The sequence below is a fragment of the Pholcus phalangioides genome, unplaced genomic scaffold (genome assembly GCF_987345545.1).
Source record: "Pholcus phalangioides strain wild (caught in Gottingen) unplaced genomic scaffold, Ppha-v1.0 ptg000007l_1, whole genome shotgun sequence".
Classification (NCBI taxonomy): domain Eukaryota; kingdom Metazoa; phylum Arthropoda; class Arachnida; order Araneae; family Pholcidae; genus Pholcus; species Pholcus phalangioides.
Window position 1 is genome coordinate 55,965,607 of NW_028301600.1, and position 24,886 is coordinate 55,990,492.

General features: G+C 37.0%; 1 protein-coding gene and 1 non-coding gene across 2 annotated transcripts in view; one reads left to right on the top strand and one right to left on the bottom strand.

The window, feature by feature from the left end:
• Positions 1–2,240: 2,240 nt before the first annotated feature.
• The window catches only part of LOC149085517 (uncharacterized), a 54,379-nt gene continuing 31,733 nt past the window's right edge, over positions 2,241–24,886 (bottom strand). Inside the window, exons 2-19 of the mRNA XM_089233575.1 lie at positions 21,906–22,058; positions 20,135–20,363; positions 19,890–20,030; positions 18,726–18,985; positions 18,378–18,622; positions 16,876–17,155; positions 16,517–16,681; positions 16,059–16,212; positions 12,069–12,345; positions 10,759–11,016; positions 10,538–10,665; positions 9,119–9,351; positions 8,886–9,024; positions 7,251–7,488; positions 6,805–6,925; positions 5,388–5,654; positions 4,839–5,046; positions 2,241–3,840 (exon numbers count right to left, since the gene is read on the bottom strand). Coding sequence (XP_089089701.1) covers positions 3,411–3,840; positions 4,839–5,046; positions 5,388–5,654; positions 6,805–6,925; positions 7,251–7,488; positions 8,886–9,024; positions 9,119–9,351; positions 10,538–10,665; positions 10,759–11,016; positions 12,069–12,345; positions 16,059–16,212; positions 16,517–16,681; positions 16,876–17,155; positions 18,378–18,622; positions 18,726–18,985; positions 19,890–20,030; positions 20,135–20,363; positions 21,906–22,014 — 3,882 coding nt within the window. The 5' untranslated portion in view covers positions 22,015–22,058 and the 3' untranslated portion in view covers positions 2,241–3,410. The remainder of the gene's footprint in view (positions 3,841–4,838; positions 5,047–5,387; positions 5,655–6,804; positions 6,926–7,250; positions 7,489–8,885; positions 9,025–9,118; positions 9,352–10,537; positions 10,666–10,758; positions 11,017–12,068; positions 12,346–16,058; positions 16,213–16,516; positions 16,682–16,875; positions 17,156–18,377; positions 18,623–18,725; positions 18,986–19,889; positions 20,031–20,134; positions 20,364–21,905; positions 22,059–24,886) is intronic.
• TRNAT-GGU (transfer RNA threonine (anticodon GGU)) lies at positions 23,925–23,998 on the top strand. Its single transcript has one exon. It is a non-coding gene; the product is annotated as a tRNA-Thr (tRNA).

The window sequence follows — 24,886 nt, forward strand, 5'->3', positions numbered from 1 at the left end:
TATGGGATTAGACCCGTGGTTCCTAGGGACGTCACCAAACATTGCCAAAAACATCGCGAAGAGCTGTTGGCATTAACGATTGTTTATTTAGTGCTTCAAAGAGTGGTTCTTTATAGACTATTCTGGTGAGCAGCAGATAAACGTTATAACAAGAGAGCCACGGGTGAGAAAAGTTTGAGAACCACTGTTCTAAATCATTAATGTGATCCGCCTTCCCCCTGGGGAAAGCGAGAGCGGTTCACACTTTGAGAACCACTGTATTAGGGTAATAGACGTGAAGAAAGAAAACTCTTTTCAGATAGTTGTATCTTAGGGGAGATAAAAAATTATTCGCCACAGGCGGGGAAAAATTTCTAGGACTGGCATTGGCTATGCCACATCTGCAAAATAATCCAGCATTTTACCGAGTCCATAATCAATAAAACAAAACCACTTGCTTTTCAACCGTGGTGCAAAAAAAAAGCCTAAAATTGGAATCACGGAGAAGAAAAAGAACCACATAATTCTATAACAATAAACAGTAAATTTAATCTATAGTTATGATGCCAATGCATTTCAACTTTTACCGAGAAAAGTTACGTATAAAAGTTCAAATATATTGCACATATACAGGGTGTTTCAAAAAGAATCGTCCGATTTAAAAAAATAACTGTTCAGCTTTTAATCAGTTTTAATCGAATAATTTATAGGTAGAAAGAGGTAAATCTCGAGTTTCACGCCGAGAGGTAGCGCTAACGCTCTTCCTTCGGCCGCCAATTCAGTGTTTGTCAAGATGGCGACTGCACAACAGAAATCGTTTTGTGTTCTAAGCTTCGCGGAGTGAGTCCGTAACAACTGTTCATCGTGCTTTTCGGGGACAATACCCTGGTGATGAACTTCCTACCGCTCAGAGCATTAGGCAATGGTATAAACAATATCGAGACACGGGTTGTCTGTGTAAAGGGAAATCGGGAAATTCCCCTGGCGGTCCCCGCATGTCAGACGAAAATGTGGAGCTCATCCGGCAGTTTCGCACGTAGTCCACAGAAATCCACTCGCAGTGGATGCAAACATGGTCGCAAAAGTTTGGGACGAATTTGACTACCGTATAAACATATGCCGTGCATTCCAAGGTGAACACGTTGAGCACCTTTAATTTGGTTTGTAAAAACTAATTTTATATTACATGGCTAATCATAATCTAAGTGTCTGTGTTCAGTATTTTTCGTAATATAGCATTTCAAATAGGGCGATTCTTTTTTAAACACCCCGTATTTTAGTGTTTTTACATATGTTCGGTTAATTTCTCACGTTAGTGCTTTTATTTCTTCGATAGAAACCTATGATAGCAATTAGCAACTTGATTTATATGTTATAATAAAAACATAACTACATATCACTCATACACCTAAATGCATTTAATTAGCTTCATAACAGACCATTGATAATCTTCCCCCCCCCCCAAAGATATTGAATACCAAGATAATTTTATTTCTGAGCATGTACATCTTATAATCAAATCTATGGCGCCATTACGACCAAGTGCTCAGTCACAACCCGTATATTTCATACTACTAATTTAAGATCGTAAAATGAGTATGCGCAATGTCCAATAGTTTAAAGCTGTAACCAGGGCGGGAATGTCTGTGGGTTCGTTCTCTTCCGAAATGTAAAAAATGACAGAAAGATTAAAAAAATGTCAAGTTTAATGTACAATTAGTTTGGTCATCCTCCGAAAGAAATATCTAGTTACGGCCCTGTAATAGATACACGTGAATGGCGCTCTTTGCAATCAGAACTGAATTCACAGTTTGAAATTTTCGTCCTATAGTGATATGTAAAAGGTTGTAGCCGGAATTTTTTTTCGCGGGGAAGGGGATGCAAAATGACCATACAGGAGACCATGCGAATCCATATATACGAGTCATTTTCTATAACTTCTCGAGTGGGAGGGGCAACCCCCCCCCCCCCCCCCAAGATCCAGAGGCGGATTTAATGGCAGGCGTGCAACCTGCACTCCAACTTCGCACTTTTTTTTCCTCATGACACTAAGTTTGGTTATATATAATAGACCCAATATTTTCTTCTGCACCCGGAGCCTCAACCGACCTTAATTCGCCTCTTCCCTGGTATCCATTGCAGCGATACGCTTAAAAATGCTTTGAACGAAATGCCGTGTATTTGTGTATAAGTTTTTCAAAAGTTTTATCGGTTGACTATTGCTTTTGAATAAATTGACGTAAAAAATAAAAACTTTTTTTGATAATGTTTATTCTATTCATAAAAGCACAAAACAATCGTAACTGACAAATGAGCAATAACAAAGGTGTTTTATTAATTAAAATGTTTAAAGTCTCATTTCTCGTTTAATAATTCCTGGGGTGCCTTAGATACAATTTGGTAATTATTTTAACGTCTATTCAAATTTAAAATAGAAACTTTCACGTGTTGGAACTAATAGTAAAATTATTTTCTCATTTGTTTTCATTCAGATCTTTTTTTTTTTTTGTCATATATTCCAGCAACGAGAAGTTACGTCAATCATGAAAGCAAACATTTTACTCGGAGTAGAATGATATGATTGATTTCAGAAATAGCTACGTCTGAATATAATCATTAGTAGCCCATTATGTACATACACGTATTAGCAATAGAGACTCGGTCAAAACCTTTGACAAGTGAGAAAAGAAACACAAATTATACGCAAACATACATAAAAAAAATTAGTTTCCATACAGCTAAAAACACAGGTAGGTCTCATTATAAATACCGACACGCTAGGAAAATGTCGAATCTTTGGAGAAAAAAACCACCTTTTCCCCCCGAATGCAAACAAAACTCTTAATGGCATTTAAAAAAAACAACAAAAGTAATAGTTTATGTTCATAAAAATATCGAACGCAATTCAGCAAAGCTGTTACTCCCATTCTACTAAATCCATTGCTTTACGATCGTATTGTGGCTCTGAAGTGTTGTCAAATAACACTTGTTTTTACAATTTCACTCAAAATGAAATTGAACATGTAATACGTTCAATTGCACCACCTATTGATCTGGTCTACTTCAAGTTTCTTACATAATTACTATTTTTGAGAAAATATTGGTAGAGCATGACATGTTATGTTACTTTTAGAGGAAAAAAATTAGAATTAGATTTTCTATGTAAGTGTGGCTTTATAATGTGACCACCGAATTTTCTGAAACATCGTACCCAAAATTTAATATTTAATTAGATACTTTGTTCATTTATTATTGACTAGTTGCAATATAGAAAATTACATCCTCGTAACGATGTAGATTTTGAAGACGGATAAATCTATATAAACATTATGAGGTGGGCATCCCCTCTTGACGAAACGATTTGCCGTGCTGCGTGATTATCACAGGAAAATAAACATTGCTATGGAATTGAGATTCCTCTTGTCACATTTTCACAGTCGCGTGCTATGCGAATAGACTTCAATGATTTGATGGTGAGGTTTTTGTTCTTTTTTTTCGAACTGTTTCACGTTGTTCGTGTGACTTTTTATGACATTAGATAACGGAGCTTTCATCTCTATTTCCGTGACGTTGCTAACATCTTTGACAGTGAGGAGATTCGAATCATCGAAGTTGATGGTTACTCCATCTGACGAGTTTATTCGGCGTCGGCTAAGCCAAGCCGAAGAAACAGAAGGAACTCTATTTCGATCACTGATATAAATCTCCAGAGATTCTGTATCCTCGGCTTCCACACTGGCAATAGGCATATCCAGACAAGGAGATATAAGCTCTGAATCACTTGCTAAGAGCTCTACAATTTCGACAGCTTGTGGTCTATCTTGCGGGAGTCTAGACCAGCACCTCTTCAACAAATCCTCCCTATAAAGGGAAAAAAGTCTATAAATTATATTCTTATGAAAATTAGCCAAATTTTGTAATCAATACTTGAATAGTAAAAGATATAACCGAATAAAATATTATTCAGGTTGGAATTTGAGCAGGTGCGGAAAGTGCACGATCTGGGGAAAAGAAATTCTCAAAAAATGGGAGATAATCTCTGATAATTTATTTAGTCACTCACAACAGGCATTAGCCCATTTACTGTGATGAACAAAATCAAGTAATGTACGGGGGAAACAGAAACGAGAAAAAGAAAAAAAAACACATGCAAACACGCAGAACATGCAAATATAAAAAGACCAAAAAGAAAAACTAAACATACACACATGTACGTACATATACAGTACAGTATATGCATACTAAAAATCTACATTAGCATACATTGAAAAAATGAAAAAGGGAGGAATCTCTTAATATATTATTTGTGCGATATTGAATGAACATACAATAAGCAACGCTTTCTAAGGTATTCTATACGTGGACAATAAAAAGTACTTTTTTTATTGACAGGATGTAATGGTGAATCAAAATCATTCTTGAGAGCACTTCGATAGAAAGCTGTGCGAAGTCTTTTGCGGTCTTTTTTTCGAATCTCTAATGTACCATATTGAAATGTTGATCTGAGAGAGATGTTGATCTTTCAGTTAGAGAAAGCGGACATTATATACATAAATATGAAAATTTTTGAAATAAGCAAAGCGTAGAAATCGGTTTTGAATACGTTCTATTGTTGACACATTAAATGCATAGAAAGAATTACCAACAACACTACAATATTCCAAAGTTGGTTTGACAAAACATTTATGAAGGAGGATGATAGGTTCAGTATTACGGAAAAAATTACTATTACGAATAATAAAACCAACATTTCTAGATGCTTCGGCAGTCATATTTTCAATACGTTTATAATATTAGAGGAACACATTCAATATATAAATAATTCTGTTATAAGTTTATAATCGAAACATGACACTCACAAAGCTGGTTTGCATCCTTTGGGTACATTCAAAGTGTTGTAATTTTTCACAAATTCAAACACTTGATTATTTGATAGACCTTGGTATGGAAAGCTGCCAAAAGTAACCACCTCGTACAATAAAACGCCATAGCTCCAGACATCAGTTTTTGGAGAGTAAAGCCCATCTGCCAAGCTTTCTGGTGCCATCCATCTAACCGGAAGCATACCTTGAAAAAGTCGAAGAAAATTCACAAAAATATTATATACTATTACATTTTCAAAAATTAAAAATCTCGCAAAATTTAAGAAAAAATGTATTTATTGAACTTGTAATATTGATGTTTTAAACGGATTATAATTTATAGCTTCACACTGAATTCAAATTTGTGTACAGTGGATCCCGCTTATAACGTTTTTCAAAAAACCATCACGAAAAAACGTTATAAGCGGGAAAACTTGAATCACTTGTTACGAGCTGATCATCGATTTCATTCATATCGATTAAAAACTACGAGATTTGTATCTGCGGTACTAAACTGAATATATATATCCTTATAAGCATATTCACCTCTTCTACTAAACCTATAATAGTCGGAATCGTACATGGGCCTGCACATTCCGAAATCGGCTATCTTCACAGATCGCGAGGAGTTTACTAAACAGTTTCGGCAGGCGAGATCTCTGTGGACATAATTCAGGCTAGCCAAATAACTGAGCCCACGAGCAATGTCTAAGGCCATGTTTGTCAGCCTTCTGTCAGACACTTCTTCGTTCTCTGCACGATCTGTTTCTGTGACCAAGTTCCTTCTTCCAAGCAGATATGTTTTTAGGTCACCTGAAAATAAATAACACATTCAACATCACATTCTTAGCTCCTGCAGCGATAACTTATAACAAATACTTATTTTGTGTTAAATACCAATAGAAATGATCTCTTACATAAGTATACAGGGTGTCTCAGCACCAGGTTAACAAACTTCTAGGCGGAGTAGGGTGCATACAGAGGAATCGGAATCGCATGTAATGCAGGGTCGGAAATGCTTTCCAGACGCATTAGGTGGCGTTATACGGGAGCGGTGGTTCTGGGCGCTTGGTGCATCGCTAGTCATCGGATATGGCAGTCCGACGCATGCGAAATCTTTACCCTTTTTTGTAGTATATCCAATGTCTATAGGTGAGATGACTTTCAGTGACGTCACGAGCTTCGCGCGGAGGCCTGCTATAGATGGTGTTGATCCTACCCTCCTGGAAGTTTGTAAACCTGGTACTGGGACACCCTGCAGATAAATCGCCCCACTGTCATTCTCGATAGCGGGAATAGGTTGTCCCAGTGGGTACGCAGCGTCAGATTTCTGCAGATTCCGATAGAGATAATCGAAATGCTAAAATGCAAATAGGTAACATGGAGTCTCTGAATATAGTGTCACTAATTACGACTATAATAAAAATCCATAGACTATGACGTTCTACCAAGAGACTTCCCATTTTTCATATAAAAATGCTCGTCTTGATGATATCTATTAGGATCTGCAGAAATCTGTGTGTGAAACTTAATAATACTAATGATCAGGAAACATTGATAAGGACTGAGTGCAGTCTTGTTTTAAACTCACAAACGTCGGAACGTTTTTTAGCATAATATGCCGATATTTTTATCGCCTGGGATACCATTCCTACATCAATACTCTTTGAATACACTTTAATCTGTTTTTAAAATAATTCAGCATTGCTCGTAGAGGGCAATATAAAGCGCATACAATGCTCTGAAACAAAGTAAACGTTCAGAATTACGTATAGATAATACAAATAAATTTTAACCGTATGAAAATATGATAGGTTCATAAGTTAATTTCATATTAAATGTAGTTTGAATGAAAAAGTTTTAATAAGATATCAATCAGTAGGATGTATTGTATGTTAAGTTATTCATCACTAACAAAAATATTGAAAATCAGTCGGAACATTTATCAATAAAGCATCTTTACCATAAAGCATGAATTCCATAACATTATATACAGGCTCCCCCATAGTACACACTCCAATCAGTTTCACTATATTCGCATGGTTGAATTTCTTCATAACCTCTGCTTCACCCAAAAAGTCAAGCTGGAAAAGAAAACCATTTGAGAATCCTTATTTAATTGTAAAAATATCTGATCGATATCTTACAGGTCAGAGTCTAGCGTCTTCGCAATGTGGTCGGTCACTTCGCACATTGCTCAGACTTAGGGCCCTGGCCATCTTGTGATTGACCAGTTGCTGGCAACTTCGCAAATACGCTAGACTTCAGAAATGAGCCGTTAAAGAGGTACAGTTTTTTATTCATCTACTGTATTGTATCAAGAGTTTATTATGGGAGCAATAGTATAAAATTTAAGATATACATCTTGTAATTGAACATTTTAGTTTTTATCGAGTAATTCTAGTTTACCTTTTCAGCAGGTTTCGCGTCAACTTTGAGTGTCTTGACCGCTACAGCGACCCACCCTTTATTTTGAATGAACGCTTCACCACCGAAAACTGTTCCGAAAGCCCCTTCTCCAAGTTTCCGATTGATAACTATTTGATTTCTTGGCATTTCCCATTCATCCATATTACCAAGACTGTTAGATGCCATTATACCAAGTTCACGCATTCTAGCTTCTGTTTTCTTTATTCGAATATCGTACCTGTAATCATTAAAGCACAATAATTGATGCAATCGATTAGTTTCATCTTACAAAAATTTAACAAATATTTAAGCGTGCAGGAGTGAAATGTTTTTGTTCTTAACCCTTTGCGGTCTTATGTGGAAGTGGAATCAACATGAAAAAAAACGATACTTCATGGTTATAACGGCCCCTCGATTATAATTGTTTTTTTTTTGGAAAGCTTATACACAAGTAAAAAATCTTATAAAACACAAAAGCTAACATCTAGGGGCCTTCCTGTAATCGTCATTGCGGGGGTGGGGGGAAGAGCTTTTAGAAAGTACGAACTATAAAGCACCAATGAAGAACTGAAAAAGCTCTAGATAGCAAAGGGTTAAGTAAATCAGAAATCGTCGTCGTACTAAGGCCTGATTTCCCTATAGCTCAGTTATAACCCAGATAAAGATAAATAGATTATACAATAGATAACTGACGATACATTGTTGCTTACATTCCAACGATTGCCCACTCATTCTTCTATTATCTCTCTAACTGGAGATTAAAACAATGGTGCTAAAAGCGTGTCTCACGGATCAAAGAATCGTAGTCAAACTTTAGGAGCGTCAAGCCGAGGTTATTGATATGCATCTACATAGCGATTAATATGAATTGAGAGTCATTAAAAACCTCCTAGATAGAGACATACATATCATTTGCAAGTTTTAAATGCTTGAGTAAAGCGCAGCGAGTTCGTGGTTGTACCTAGACTGTGACGTCACTGGGATATGCTTCAGGCTTGTATCTACGAAGTTTCACTTCAAAATATGGAAGCCAAAAGGCAACACCACTAAAGCAAGCGTAACTCCGACAACATACGTTATGACCACAAACACTCGGAAAACACATTCTGGCAGGTACAATTCGTCAGAAATTCCGCCAAGAAATGTTTACGAAGCGCATGTACGTATAAGTAGTAGTAGTGTCTAGTAGACTTAAGCTTTACCCCGACTATTCGCACGATTGTTGCTCCAACGATAGCCTCACGGACTAGGGTTAAAATGCCACTGATGAATGGCAGCTAGGGTTGCTGAAAGTTTGAGATCTTTGTTAAAATAAAATCCGATTCAGAGCAGCTTTTTGTTTTTTGTGGCGGTAGCCTTCGAAACTGACCACATACGGCCCCATGTACCAATTTGTTCGAAATTCCCAAGAGGGATGATTACGAGTTGCAAGGTAACGTAGAAGTAGTAGTCGAGCAACGGTGACGGACGTGGCACTTAATTGAAATGACTCCTTTTTGGGATATTAATTTGAGGGATATTATATTTTAATTTATAACATAACGTTAATAAATGCCAATTTTTTTCTAAGGTTTTGTTTTAATTAAATTTTCAATGACATACACTGTATATACAGTATTTTCTCTCATACCTTACCTGCGCTTAAATGCAGCTATACCAAACAGCGTGAAAATAATTAATAGAGATGCGGCAATAATATTTACGATGCCGATTGCCATTTCACAGGTAACACCGAGACGTTGTTTTAACCGCTCAAAAATGCAAGTAGATGCACCTGTGGAGAAAAAAAATGTAATCGTCAAGAGATTCGGGATTTGAAAACAATAAATTCGGAAAATTGGTGCTTGTTGAAACGAATAAGAACGTACTTTCACTTCCGTCACGAGGTTTCAAACCTCCTGGAGTTAGCCAGACGATGCTCGTTTCATTTAGTTCCAGTTCACCATCTGTCTGAGAGTACGGTAGATATCTACCAACGGTGTGTGTTGTGTTCTTCAACCACTGCCAAATGACTACTTCAGACAGACGGCTCGAATTAACGAATTTCAAAGGCCCAGAAACTCCCGTGAAGTTGACCTCTTTCAAATATTGGGCGAACCTCCTGTGAATTAGAATCAACAATGTTGTACCACAAGTACAATCGTTGGAAAAATTAAAAACTTTGCATCATTTATTTGTAACTTATTTTTTTCAAAAGGTCATTTCAAAAACTTCATCAACCAAGCTTATACACTCATGTCCATAAATTAAGGATAATGCCAGCTCCGGCAAATAAAGGTTCAGAAACAATACGTACTATCGGCATCATCTGGTGGCTTCCTGAAATTTGCATATCATTCTTGCAGATGTGTGTGAAAATTCTACAGGTGAAATTTTTACTTTAGATTTCGTTTTCCGTGTGATTCTGAATTATCCTTAATTTATGGACATGAGTGTAGTTAAAACATCGAATCGGGGGTATGGATCTCAGTCCAACCTCGTCTGACTGGAATTTAAAAGTGGCTCTTCAGCTGCAGAAAGTTGCCGAGTGGGGAATCCTTTGTCACATTTTTAAAACAGGGTTAACGAAATGGTGTTCAAATTAGTTTTTCCTTCTCTTGGTCTACTACTGATGGGGGAAAGAATGGGTTGCAGTGTTGCGCCTAAAAGAAACGATAAAAACCTACCATTACAGCTGCAAATCGCCTGCTTTAAAGTGTTAGTACTGAACAGCAATGGCGTAACAAATCGAAAGGGAATTTCATTAATCGAACTTTTTTTGTTATTCGTGGTAAGGGATACTGTAGAGCAGCGGTTCTCAACCTTTGACTCGCGGAGCCCTATCCAGTATATAATTTCTATGTCGGAGCCGTTTGACTCAAGCCCTTTTTGTACATAATTTTTTATGGCAGAACCTTGTAGGCCTCTTTTTATTTATCTGTCAAATTTACCGATTTATATTATTTTCCTCGAGTCACCGCGGAAACCCTGGGAGGTGCACACGTAGGCCCGGTTGAGAACCCCTGCTGTAGGATATCCCAGTGGGTACGTAGCGTAAAATTTCTACACATTCTAACAGTAGATAATCGAGACGAGCATTTTGATGTGCAACAGGTGGGAAAATGACGCTATGTTTCAGTGACTAAAAAATACTAATATAATTCATAAAATACTAATTATATTCATTATCAAAATTCTCGTCTCTGATCTCTACCGTAATCTGCAGAAATTTTGCATTGTGTCATTCGAAATGGCAACGAAGTCCGAGGCTCTATTATTAGCTATTGATTTTCTAAAATTAAATTTACCTGGATGTTTTATCGGAGTGAATTGTGGCAGCAAACGAAGTGTTCTCTTTGAATAGAGCGTCTAGAGCTAATGCGTAGACCCAAACAGCATCGTAAGCGTACCCACCGTATCGACTCTCTTCTGTATTCTACATAAAATTTTAATATATCAGTAGATTCACAAATGCAGGAATATATCATACAGTACTGTGTTATTTCTGTACGTTTAGTAGTTTTCTTACTTTATGCCCGGTCCTTCCTTTATAATCTTTCCTCCATTCTTGCACCGTCTTACCTTCCTGCATTATAACATCTGGATCTGCGTAGAATTTATATGCAAGACTCAGGTGTCCATTAATAGCATCTATCATCTGTTCTGTTGTGCAAGAAACGTGCTCGTATGAATGGTTTCCCATGCTATTATGAAGATCTGTATCAAACCAGTCTGAAGTGAACCATAAGGGCAGAAACCACTGATAACCTTGGGCAGAGGTCATTCCCTAGAATATTACTCAATATTGATTATAACAGTAAAAACGAGTAAAAGCCAGACGATTTCAATATTACGCGAAATGATAATTTTAAATTTAATCAGCTAATTAATAACAGTAGATCAACACAATGAAGTTGCTTCGTTCCATCTAAAAATTCGTTGAAAAGAAACGTTACAATAAACTAACCAAAAAGGGTGAAGGAATCCAGATAAAAATTTTCTTATGCAAAACAATTCAAATATCAGAATTGATCAAATGAAAATATGACGAGAGTCCCTAAGGATGAAATTAATACAAATACCGGTCAGAAGTAACTATGTACTTTAGACCTACAGGCAGTAAAACCGGACACATCTCTATGTTTATATACCTCAGAAGGACTAATATTCTTTAGACCTACAGGCAGAGAACCCATTTTTTTGACAAGTTGGCATATGTTCTTCTCAAAGGAGGCAGTCCTGTGAGGGACACCAATTCTTTTTAATCGGCGTTCTGGGAACATTTCAAAGTCACAGGTCCAGATTGTATATATGGAGGAGGGATTGTGCTTTCCAGCATAATTTAGTGTAGTTCTTCGATGGAACATATGAGCATGCATTATCATACAAGACGCAACGCCCCTAGTAAACATTCCTAAATGTTTGTTCTTTGTACAGGTATTGCACTCTTACCGTACGCCCGACTGTGCGGACGATGGCTCTGTGTCCAAAATGCTCAATCAGTAGCGACGAAGATGACCAATTATTGATGCTGATTGAGCTACTTGGTCATCGAAGGATAATGACCAGACTGAAGCTGCGAGAATGAACTCGATGTTCAGATTAATTGTACTGCTTCTTATCAAGAGAACTCTCCCCTAACACGTTACGTCATACTAATGTAATTTGCACATAATGCCACATTGCACTGTGTCAAACACCATATTTGGCTTTTATAAAATGTGCTATGTATTTTTTTCTGCAGCCCTCACCGCCTTTTCATTTGATCCCACATAATAGAAGTTCGCTAAATACGACCCAAATATAATTCAAATTTCAAAAGAAAAATATTTTAGTTACCATTTGATACGCGGCGCACATGACTGCTCGTGCAGCGTAGTCATAAAAATCGCCAATGATGATTCGAGCTTTACTGTCTTTCAATTCCTGTAAGTAAGGTTTCATATCCTGTGAAATCCTCTCCCTAGGAAATTTGCGATTGGCAATAAAATCCATACCGTTATTTCTAAGGAGATCTTGCAAATGGGATATGTACTCGGGATACTTCTGCCCATCTTCAGTCAGCGCTGCCACGCGATTCCAATTCAGTTTTTTGAATAGTTTCAAGTAAACATTCCTAAAAAGAAACGGTGTTGTGAGTATGTTTGTCGATGGCTACTGCCAAATCAAGGTGTTTACGGTTAAAAAGTCGAAAAAATACAAACAAGAAATCATTATATCAACGACTTGTAAACACTCAAAAGTTCATTCAGCTGTACTTTCTCATGAAAATGAACAGTGAGCTATACAGAGTGTTTCAAAATCGGTAGGTCACAACGAAACTTCTTAGTCATGAAATGTGTGGCCGAAAAACGAAGCATAAAGACGCTAGAGCGAGCTTACTCGCCGATGGATTAGGTGAGCTGGTAAAATAGCTTGACCTCACTTTTAAGTGCCCTCTAGTGCCTTTATTTTTACACTATGTATTCGGTATTGTCCGCCACTTTTTAAAGTTTGCCCCATGTTCGGAAACACCCTGTTTATATATTCTTGCATATAAAATCATAAGTGAAATGTGAATCGTGTACTGTATATTTTTAAATTTCATTGCTTTTTTTGAACAATGGTTCCAAACCTGTGGTACGCGTACCCAGGGGGTACATAGCGGGCGTGGAAAATAATGTATAATGTGAGGAAAAATAGTTACGTAAAAGTATCATAGTTATGGTATAATATAAGATAGTACCACTGGCTTCCATATTTCCAGGCGTACTCACACCTACCACACATTTTTAGTGGTAAGGAGGCCTCTTACAAATTTCAAGGGATACGAGAGCCCACTACGCTTTCTTGGAAGTTAAGTTTCATACGCATATTCTGGAGTAACCGAGTCTATGCATTTCTAGGAATGCGTACGCCTTCTACGCAAATTTAAGGGTACTCAACGACGCCACCACTTAGGCATTAGTTGTAGTAAACAAGCCTTTTATATATTTCAATGGATACGCGCGCTTTCATGCACATTTCTAAATAGTGCGGAACGCACGCCTCTTACGCATTTCTGGAGATACGCAAGCCCCTACCGAATTTCAAGGAGGTGCTTCAAGCATAAAGGGTTAAAAATCAATGTTCTAGATAATTTTAATTGCAATAAAAATATACATGAGAAATATTCATTTCTGTGTCCGGGTTCCGTGGAAGTCTCGCAACCATGAAGGGTACCGCACTTTTATTAATACGTTGGAGACACCTACTCTAGAACACTGTAAAGATTGAAAACAATCTTCTAAATTACTGGCATTATAGATCTCAGGTAAATATTCTGTGGGTAAACGTTAAGGCCTTCTCATACGAGAATACTCAAATCAAAGCCGCTTGAAAGATCAAAGCCGCTCTTAATGCAGCTTTGACTCAAATCGATCTCCAGTGTCTCGGAAACCAAGAGACTGAACAGATTAGTTGACCCGTTCTTCCTCACTACTGAAAGTACTAAGCATAAAACACAAAAGAAAAACGACGCAGTTTTCAGTCCAGCACCCTCACGCAGATATAAGGCCCTTAATATAGCTATAGAGATCGCGCATGCAGGGTTGCTTTTTGCTCCCTACACCTAACCATATGACGAGGGGGTACTTTCACAATGGCCACTACGTGGGTGGACACCGTGAGTGTTTAAGAAATCGCTCGATATGCCAAAATCCTGCTGTGCTTTTGATTGCATTGTATCATTTATTAAAAGATGGCAAGATTACCTTTCACAGGCGAGTTAAATTTCCTTTTCCTTTTGGTATTAATATTTATTAATTGGATATTTTGTTCCGCGAAGTGCCCCACCGATTGAGGATTGGCGCACAATTTCGTTTCAGATGAAGCTTTTTTTTGCTTTGTTACGAGTTAAAATACATTATTTAGATAAATAAGAATGTTTATTGTCATTGTATATTGAGTATATAACAATTAACATTTTTGAAATTAATAATTTTGTCTCTTCGAATGATAAATATGTTTGGCGTGCAAAGTTGGCGAGATTTTGACAGTTTGTCAGGAGTGTTTATTCTGAGTCCATGAAAAAATTTTCAGCTCTTATGGCAAAAATTTATCCGTGGCTAACCCATTTTTTTTCTTGGCGTTCTGGCCATGGCCCGCAGGGCTGCTCCAATTCGGGAGCCCGGAACAAAAATCATAAAACACTCAAATTTTCTCACTTACAATCATAAAACCGGATCTAGTGAAAAATCTGGCCTAGGGCCCAGAGGCGTACGTGAGGGATGGGGAGTCATCGGAGGCTCGTGCCCCCTCCAATCCAATCAAAAATTAGAGAAAAGGAATTAATATTTCGATTAAGAAATTTGAAATAGCGAAAAAACCCCTGTGATATTTTAATAAATTTCTCTATTAATTTTAAATGCATTTTGAAAGGTGGTAACTCAAAATTTCTAATAAGAAAAATTAATTGTGTCCTTTCCAAAGGTTCATAATACACGGTATGTCCGTGTATTATGAACCACGGAAAAAATTATATTACTAATAGAATTACTGCACTAATTTTGATTAGGAATTTCATCTTTGAAAGTTAGATACCGTATACTTATTGCTCTTGTATATTAAAATGCGCTTTATTTCCGCTTTTAAACAAAGTCACGAATAACACGAATCTAAATTTTCTTCACTCATTACAAGGAATGTGTCACCAAGTACTAAGATAGTGCGCCAACTTATGGATACCATGGTCTGGTTATTTACTCGTCACGAGGGGGGGGGGTGCATGCTTCAAAAACGGAAAAAATTATCAAGTTCCCAGGGGGACCGGACAATAGGACGCGCAATCTAGTTAATCTTATATCTATTTCTTCACAAGAATATAAAGAAATATTTCGGTTATTGCGAAATTCTAGGTACTGGAATAGTGAGGAGAATAGAAGCAGAGTCAAAATTCTTCCGGTCGCGTCCAGTACCATCCACTACTCCGATATTCTCGTCTAAATGGCGTCATAGAAATACAAATACAACACACATACAAATACACAGCATGCTGGACAAGGGCGGAAATACGCTCCCCTCGAGCATCAATGACGGAGCCAACTTATATTATGTACTGTTCCGGATAATGTCTCAGAAGCATTCGAGATGGCAAAGCACGAAGCACTCTGAAGGATAACAGATTAATTTTACAGAACAGCTATTTACAAGCAGCGATTTGACAACACGCTAAACAGAGAGCCTCTGACACAAGGTTTCTCATACTCACGCAAGAGAGCTCTTCTCCCTTAAAACCGGGTTTTCCTAGAACCCCTTAATATATGAAGGCGTCTTAGGTTTTCCTAAAAGTAGAATTTTAGCGCCGGGTGCAGCGCGAAAACGCTGATTGGTTAAAAATCTGAAATTCGGGTTTTTTGACCAACCAACGTTTTCACGCTGCGCGCACCATAAAAAACCTGATCCTAGGAAAACCCGGCTTAACTCAATTTGTCGTCCCATCAGTCCCTCTGGCGGAACTTATGCAGGCTAGGAAATGTTTCGAGAACATTCTTCCATATTCTCACGAGATCCTTCTTTTCTCTGGTATCATGACGTTGCCAAGTTTGTCATTAATTTGGCGAGATTTAAAGAGAAATGCGTTGACTATTTACAGGCGAAAAATGACGTAAATGATAAATAAGAACTATTTACATAATTTTCGTAACAGTATATATATATGAATTAACATCTTCGTCCTCCCCCTCCAGCCTTTCAAGTCTATCTTCGCCCATGCGCCTATAGTCTTACGGTATTTAGATAAAATCAGTATTTCCTTATGAAAATCTCAATCTAATTAAATTATAAGCGGAAAAAAATATGGGATTTTCTTACCGAAATTGGTGGTTCTCTGGAATAGTCCGAAAAAAATACGGATATTTCTCTCGGTCTGTAAAAAGCGATCCCTCAGCGCTATAGCTCATTATGATCGTGTTGAAATGCTTCGCTACTCCAGCTATAGGCTCGACTGTGTCAGAACATGCTGGTCCTACATTAATATTTGAAGATAAAGTTGGTTTTTCATCGAGATATTAATAACTGATTAATTAGGGAAACGATATTGAGAAAACAGGAGCATATTCAACAGCCCTCAAGCAAAGACAAACACAATTATCAGATCATCGAAATACTTTCATATAACTGATGTGTAAATTCCTCAATCATATAACAATCCCATGACAAACTATTCACGATTGTTATAAATCAATGTAAAAATTCTAACCTACACACATGGTACGAGTGCGATATGTGATCTACCTTTGACAAACGCTGGTTCATCAGAATGAGCTCACCTAAAATTCCGACTAGGGTCGGGTACGTTGTATTAGTGATGTAATTTATGAAGCTCTTCATCACTTGGTCAGCAACACATCTCCCATCTTGCTGTAGTAATACCAGTTTGTAATCGGCAAGCAACGAATTATTCGCATTTATAGCATTGACTGCCATATGCGCAGCTGAAATAAACACGAATAAGAATTTCGAAATTATTATTATTTATATATATATATATATATATAATTTTTTTTTTTAATTTTTAGAAAAATTCAAATTTTATTGCATATTCTTAGCAATAAAATTGATGGGAATAATTTATTTTTCAGAGAATAAAAATCGTTGGTACTGTAATTAATATTGGTTGTGAGCTCACCTGTTACTACACCACTCTGTCTCCAGTACACGCCGCTAAATGGAAATATTCCTCCAATGTAGAGAGGTATTTTCTCTTCTGAACCATCGGGTATCCATTCACCCCAATAAAATGCGTGGTCTATAACCCAAGCACACGCTATTTGCTCTATGTTGCGACCTCTGGTCTTTCCATAGTTGTACAGTTCCAAAAGTTCATTAGTTGCTTTGTACGAGAAAGACATTGATCTTAATAAGCGATATACAAGAGGAGCATTTGTTTTGATTTTGGACCAAGCTAACTGCGTGAAAAAAAATGTATATATATATGTCTAAAGTTTATACACATATAATACAAACTTATTTTGTAGTGTATGCAATAAATAACACAAAAGCGGTAAGAAAATTTCTATACAAAAGAGCTACAATAAATACAGGCAACTGAATTTATTCCGTGTTGCATATTTTATTTATTTACAATAACCCCAGAAGGCATGAAATGCACTTATACTGGAAGAAAAGAAAAAAATAATAATAGTCAGAACGGGAAGCACTTCGCATACGGAGTCAGGTCGAAATCCCCAATAGCGGAAGCAAATCTTGCGTAGGAGGCACATACAAGTTCTGATGGAAGACTGTTCCATATTCTTGCCACACGGCATCTATATCCGTGGAAAAAGCAATCCCTTCTAGCCGTTGGTATTCTTATTTGGAAGCGATGCCTACGTAGGTTAACTCGCCTGTCTATGATCTCAAAGAAAGGCTCTCTCGATGGTAGATAAACAATTTGGTGGACTAGTTTATGACAATGCACTATTAATGTGGAATTATCCTTTTACCAAGCAGTCACTCGAAATTATCTTTTGCCAATTAAGTATAAGAAATTTATTCGCTTAATCTCACCTAACGCATGACATTGCATGTACCAAATTCATTCGGCCATTTCGAATTCATTAGTGCCATTCATTTCGGTACATGCTATGTCATGAGTTGTGAGATTAACCCTTTAACGATCAGGGACGATATATCTCGGCCCAACGGAAAGAAAATGGAAGAGAAATTCACTCCGTTTTTTTACCTCTTTTCTCATCACGATTTTTTTTGTAACCCTATGAACGGAATTTGGTTTTTCTCCTCCCAGTGCACCTCAGCATTCTTTTCCATCCATCGTCTTTCTCTGTGTAGAGCTGAGTACATATTTTTTACGCGTGACCGATTTTTCTGCTCAAAAATTGCGAAAGAGAAATCTACTACACTTATATTTTTTGCTACTTCTATTTCTAACAAGAAAACAAGGAAACCAGTTTTTTAGATTTATCGCCAATACTTCAAATACAGATCGTTCAAATTTGTTATAAAAACACTTTAAGTGAAGAGGGTTAAAACATTAACGAGACGCGATAAGAGAAATAAACATTCTGTAATAACCAAAGTTTTGAAGATATGAGTTCATTCGGTCGTTAATGAACTTCATACACTTCACAGTTAATTTTTTACTGGAAAAATAGAATTAAATTTGCTCACTTTTTGCAGCTGATAGACACCGGAGTTGCAAAGGGAATTGGCATCGTCTTCACACTGAGGAAAAGCTACGAAGCTGTAGTCACTGAGACTACTCAAAAAACTTGGTTTATGATGGAAAAATATAGTATAGTTTTTCGAGCTGGTTCTTTTGAGTACAGTTTGGAAAAGACCGTCACCAATCCAAGCCACATTCACGTACAAATTCAGTTTATTGATCAAATGCGTCAACCAGAAGAAAGTCGTCTCTGTTAAAAAGGGGAAGAGTGGAAAGGTATGGTTAGTTCTATTTATTTTTTAAGAAAGAACGATTTTACGTCATAAAGAAAACGTTTTATTCTAGGCATTCACCTGGGTAGTCAGCCAGGAGTGTAGCACATTGAACATTACCAGACTGACATTGTTTTGGTCTGTATATGCCATCAGTGCCGCATTCCTTGTATGTACAGTATGCAGAATTTGTATTTGGATTGAGTGTTACTAACATCTTGTCTCCATTCATGTCAAATAATTTAGTCACGTTCCGGTTCCTAAAAGTTCTCCAGTTATCTAAAACTACTCCTTTCGTCAACATTTCTTTGATGGCATGATCAGGTACAAGCCATCCACTCCTATCGAATATACAAATGAATTAGTATGAAAGTAATTACAATAAAATTATCAATTAGCCTATTCCAGTGGTTCTCAAACATTTGTCACCCACGGCTCCCTTGCCCAATTTATGGTTTACCTACGGCTCCCCGGGATAATTTGATAGATATTGCCGAGTCGAACTCGGAAAGAAAAGTCATCTATCTAGAAAAAGCCGGGCGCGGTAGCCCAGGTCGATAACATACTCGCCTAAACTACCAAGGGATGTTTAGAGGTGTCGGGAGTTCGATACCCGATTTGTCCTTGTTAGAAACTTTCCTGACACGGGTACAACAGAAACGGCGACATGGCCACAAAAAAATATTGCTACTACAGGGAATCCCACATCGAAGGGTTAGTGAACCAACCTCTCGGTGAGTATGAAAAAGGCTTCCGTTCGGAATAGGTAATAAATTGTAGGTCCCGGTCTAATTAGCCCTCGTGTGCAGAAAATGACCGTGGTGCTACAAAAATGATCAAATGGTGATCCAGAAAAAGCTTTCTATCTCTCAGTTTGATAGATATTTTTTCATATAAAAGAACTACTTCAAAGCATAAGTAGGTACACAAATCAATATCTCTAGATGGTCTTGATGAATGTTGGTGACGCTTCTAGGAGATTGGACGCATACTTTGAGAAACACTGGCCTATTCTTCGGTTAGACACGATCATTTCATAAACTGAAAATCATATTTAAGGCCGGCATTACACTATAAAATTTGGATAAAAGTTCGTTCATAAAACTTGAAAAATGCAACCAATAGGCGGATCAGTTAAGTTCGCTCTAATGTAACAGATGTACTTATTGATTACATTTTTCAAGTTTTATAAAAGAATTTTTATTAAACGTTTATAGTGTAATACCGGCCTAATAAAGAACATACCTCCCTATAGGCCCTAAAGAGCCAGCATTTTCAACTTGCTGAGTGTTTGTCCATGCCTCTAACCGAAACCCAGGATGCAACCAAACCTCTAGGTTAATCATGACTTCTGGTCCTGTAGATATAGCGATTGGATGGCACGTGCTGAAAAAAAATTGATCCCAATTCAAAATGTTTTAATTAAAAATTTTAAAAATTTAAATTTAAATTTTTTAAAAGAACTGAGGAAAAAAGTAATGAATACGAACTTGGGATCGATGCAGTTGGAAATCCTCTGCAATGATCCCGTAGCATTTTCAACAGCTAATCCTTTATCGACATCCGGATTCACAAACTGAACGTAAGGGTAACCGATCTCTTCATTTATAAGAATTCCAAATATATGTGATACCAGCTGATGGGTTATCCTGTTGCTCACTTCGACTTTTATGGGCAGCTCGTGTTCCTCAACATAGAAACGTCTTCGTACTGTAATATCTAAAATTGCAAACTTCTTGTTATTTAAACGAATTTCTAATGATTTGTGGTTTATTTTCCGACATCACAAAAAAATTGGTTCCACACATTTGAAGTGATGCTGGCTATCAAGAATCTTATATATTTCGGTTCTTTGCGGCAAGTGTTTTAACGTATTTTAGGGGTTCAAGAATAAAAAAAATATATGTATAAAGGGAGCTTATTTAAGACACACACATCATGACTCAAGAAAAAAACCTGCCATAAAAAAAGTGGTTTCTATAAAAGAAGAGAGTTTTAGTATTTTGGTAAGAGAGCAATACCAAGAGAATGAATGCTGCGTTTCGAAATTTCTCATGGTTACCCTGATCTCAGTTCCAAAGGTGTCGCGAATGTTTAAGATTAAAAAGACTTGTTTTGACTAATAACGACATTTTGCACAACTACTCGTGAGAAAACAGAATAAAAGAAATATACAATTTACATTTATATTGTCATTCGATTGAGTGATCAGTTTTTTTCAATAAAATATTTTTTTTATAAAGGACAACTAACTGATGTTGGTTTTCTGTGCGAAGCTTTTATTGATGGACTACGGGAGAACTTGAAGAATCATTTTCAAGGTGTTCATAAAAAGCAATTACCGTATCCCCCGGCATTCGCCAGCATGCCGTAAAAGTCGAGGGACACCAGCTTTTTGAATGTTGGTGTCTTGTCTATATTCCTGCGCCCGAGTGGCGTTAGGTAAGATGCTCGTCTACCATCGTGAAGGTTGCTGTCACGGTCCCGGGTTTGAATCCGAGGGAGGATATAGATAAGATATTTTCCCTAACGAACTTGAGGCGACCACCGATATACAGTGCCTTCATTTCCAACCCATGTCATTAATGGCAGTAAATTGCAATATAGCGATATGGCCAGAGTTGGTGAAATCCAATTAGTTTAATGAGGATCACCTAATAAATTCAAAAGCCTGATATCAATTCGTGTTCAGTATTTAATGAATCAAAAGTAGTGTATATTATGCCTTTTAACTTTATCAAATTCCTGGGCAAAACATATTTGCTGATGAAAATTGATCATTTACTTATTAATATAATTTAATTATCTTCAACCTAATACAGATACTGTATTTTGCACGTCCTTCTGTATGTTCAAAGATTGAGATGTTTCCATTTAATTCACCTAATCTACGAGAAAGAATATGACTGTCCGACATATTCATTAATATCACATTTTTCAATAAATCAAGATACGTTGTAGCAAAATCAAACAAAAGTTCAAACTATCTGAAGGTAGCTCGTAGAACCGAAAAGATCCTAAAAATGCAGAGAATAGGTACAAGTCCGCCGATTCAGTCGTTTTAAGACTTATTCGGAATCGGGGATTCAAATCTCCCGACATGGGAACTAATGCGAGGGAATGCGGTATTACCGCACAAACTTACTGATTTATAACTAGTCATTTTCGACCAAAGATGAGTGTCGTAACACCTCGGTGGCCACCAGATGTTCAAGTCAAATTTTAACATGGGCATGAAGAGACGAGAATCTATTCACTCACCTCGATTACGACATTTACTTTTTGCACCGGTATATATGTAGGAGGTGGTGGTGGTTTGATGAAAGACTGATGCTAGAAACAATACGAGCCACCATGACCTTGTTGGCATCGTGAAAAGTTCATATGTTTGCGGAACAGCTTCAGAGAGCTTAACTGAAAAAAACATTCAAATCAATTTTAATACAATCAATTACAAAAACTTCATTTTTTTGTTTTAATTGAAATTAAGAATAAAAATTGGTTATAATATGGTTTTCGAGGTTTCGGAAATTTTTTAATGCTTTGTTTTTACGATTAGCAAAAATATACTGCACTCGATTTTATTCAAAATTGGACACAATTTGGACATTTAAAATTTACTAGTGGATAAGAAGTTTCTATAGCTCAAATGAGGCAACATCATTCAGTCGCTCAAACACCACGCGGTCATTCTGACCGATTTTTAATTTTTGATCGTTATTTGCAACTCTATTTTTCAAAATTTAAAAATTTCCCTCCGCGAACTTCACTAATTCATCGAAAGGAATTCTTTGGAGAAAAATTAAAATTTTAAGCCATTCCGTTTGATTTTTAAACACTACTACCTCGCACTACCGAGTGGTTATTTTGACTGCTGTTGAAAATTTCGTTGCGGTCTCTCACAACCAAACTTTCAATTCAATTCACTTTGTTTCATTTTTTACATAAAATACAAGACGAGACAAAAAATCAGCCCAGGGGTAGACCCACATTGCAAGTTTATAATGAATACTAATGAACACTTATTGGTGAATAATATCAACAAACTAAAGCGGAAAAAAGAAAAAATAACGCAAAAGAGAGGGTTTAAAAATTTAAATTTCCCTTTTTTCCCATGGTTTTTTTTTGTAGTGGTTAATACGAGGGGAAAAAATCAAATATCAAAACAAACTTTTGCATTATTTGTAGTATTTTTGGCAACAGCAAGGAGTGCAACTATATTAAATATACATTGGATGGTTTTCAGATGAGTACAAATGTCAAGAATCAATATAATGTTGCAATGCGTAAGTTCGAATAAATTCATAATTTCACTGAGTAAGGAGCATATGACAGTTCAAAAGAAACTCTCAATGTCACTGATTGAAAAAAAGATATTGAACACACTGTGTGAATGCATTTTTTAGGAGATGAAATAATTCATTTTCTCATCTAAAACTAGGGTATAGAATCATTCATGTTTAGTTACATTTTAGTCGTAAACAAACATTTTACTTTCGATCATGCATTTTGCGGCCCTAATCCCCGGAGTATGTGTCAAGGGTACGACAGAGCGGGAGTGAAATATGTACTGGGACCTTAGATCCCGTATTTTTTTACCGGATATAACCATTTTTTTTTCATTTTATTTGGGCGGGTCATTATACAATTAAAAGATGAGTGAGACAAAATGGTTTGCCTGTTGCAGAAACCTGAAAACAAAAACGACAGAATTGCAACGAGAAAACCATGTTCTTTCTGCAAGTAAATTGAGTATTAGCTTCAAACGTAAAATTTTCCTGACTGCTCTATCTGGGATGGGAGGAGGGGACTATGGTTGGCGGAACCGTAAATATTCAGGCCACTTGAGCCCCCAAGAATTTCTATGAAGCGTGCCCTGAATAATTCACAAACATACAAAGCAATAGATATCTTTTTCTCAGCCCAAGATATCAAGGAAATATTTTATTTTCTGAATATTATGCTGAGGTGAACTCGGAAAGAAAAGTCATCTTGTCTCCTCCGGGACTCGAACCCAGCCCCTCTTGCATATCGGGCAAGCATGCTACCATCTACACCACTGAATGATGGACGCCAGAACTTTGCCACTGGACTTATCCCGTTGCCGAGATCTCTTCGAGCCCAGCTTCGTGGCAGAGTCTGGAACACTTTATAGCATCTACACCACTGGAGACACGACCCTGCCTTCCTTATTTCACGCACTGTGGCGTGAGGCACTGAAGTAGAGACATAAGTAGCCTCTCTTAACTTCAGGAATTGGCCCCCCAGGTAGGACGTCATGTCTCCAGTGGTGTAGATGGTAGCATGCTTGCCCGGTATGCAAGAGGGCCCGGGTTCGAGTCCCGGCGGAGACAAGATGACTTTTCTTTCCGAGTTCACCTCAGCATAATATCCAGAAAATAAAATGTTTCCTTGATACAAAGCAATGCACGTATCATCCCTGCGTGCTTTATTGTGCGAATCCCCTTATATGCCAGATGGCTGGCATCACTAGTAACCCTTCATTGTTTTGCCTTATCGGAACTCCTCAGTAAGAGGAGGGGGTGTCATTCGGCTGTCGTGAAGCAACTTTCATTCCGAAATTTTGAAAGCAACATATAATACAAATTCGAAAATACATAAACATAACATTTTTTCACATTATTGGGGCTCCAAGAGTCCGATGTTTCCAAAAAACCTCCATGCGATATTTCAAGACGGGCAACCCTGGTTTTTATGGCACTAGTTTTAATCCCAAATAAATCCACATTTACAGCTGTATCATGTATTTTTGCAGTAGCGGTAAAATAGCTAGTTCTAGATCTAAAGGGTATGAAGTTAATAATTTAACACCAGAGTAGCTCTGGTGTTGAATTGTTAAGAACACACAGAACTGATCATTTTAATCGGAAACGGGTGCGAATTATTAATTCAATAAATTTTTGGAGATAAATATCTAAATTTCTCCTCAAAAAAATAATGATTTAAATCATTTTTTTTCAAGTCACATAACTAGCCAAACGATTTTTACACGCACTCAAATTATGGTTCTTTCGACAGAATACGGCCTATCACGCCAGTGTTAGCGATGACATTTATCGAGTAGTATAAAAATATTTTGTGAATCGCCAAAAAGATTTCTATACGACAGATAAATTATTTGTTAAGGAAATTCCAGCAACTAAAAATTATTTATTACTTTCAATGATGATTAGAACTACGTTGGAAAAATACAGTCTATTCGGAAGATTTTTTAATTCGAA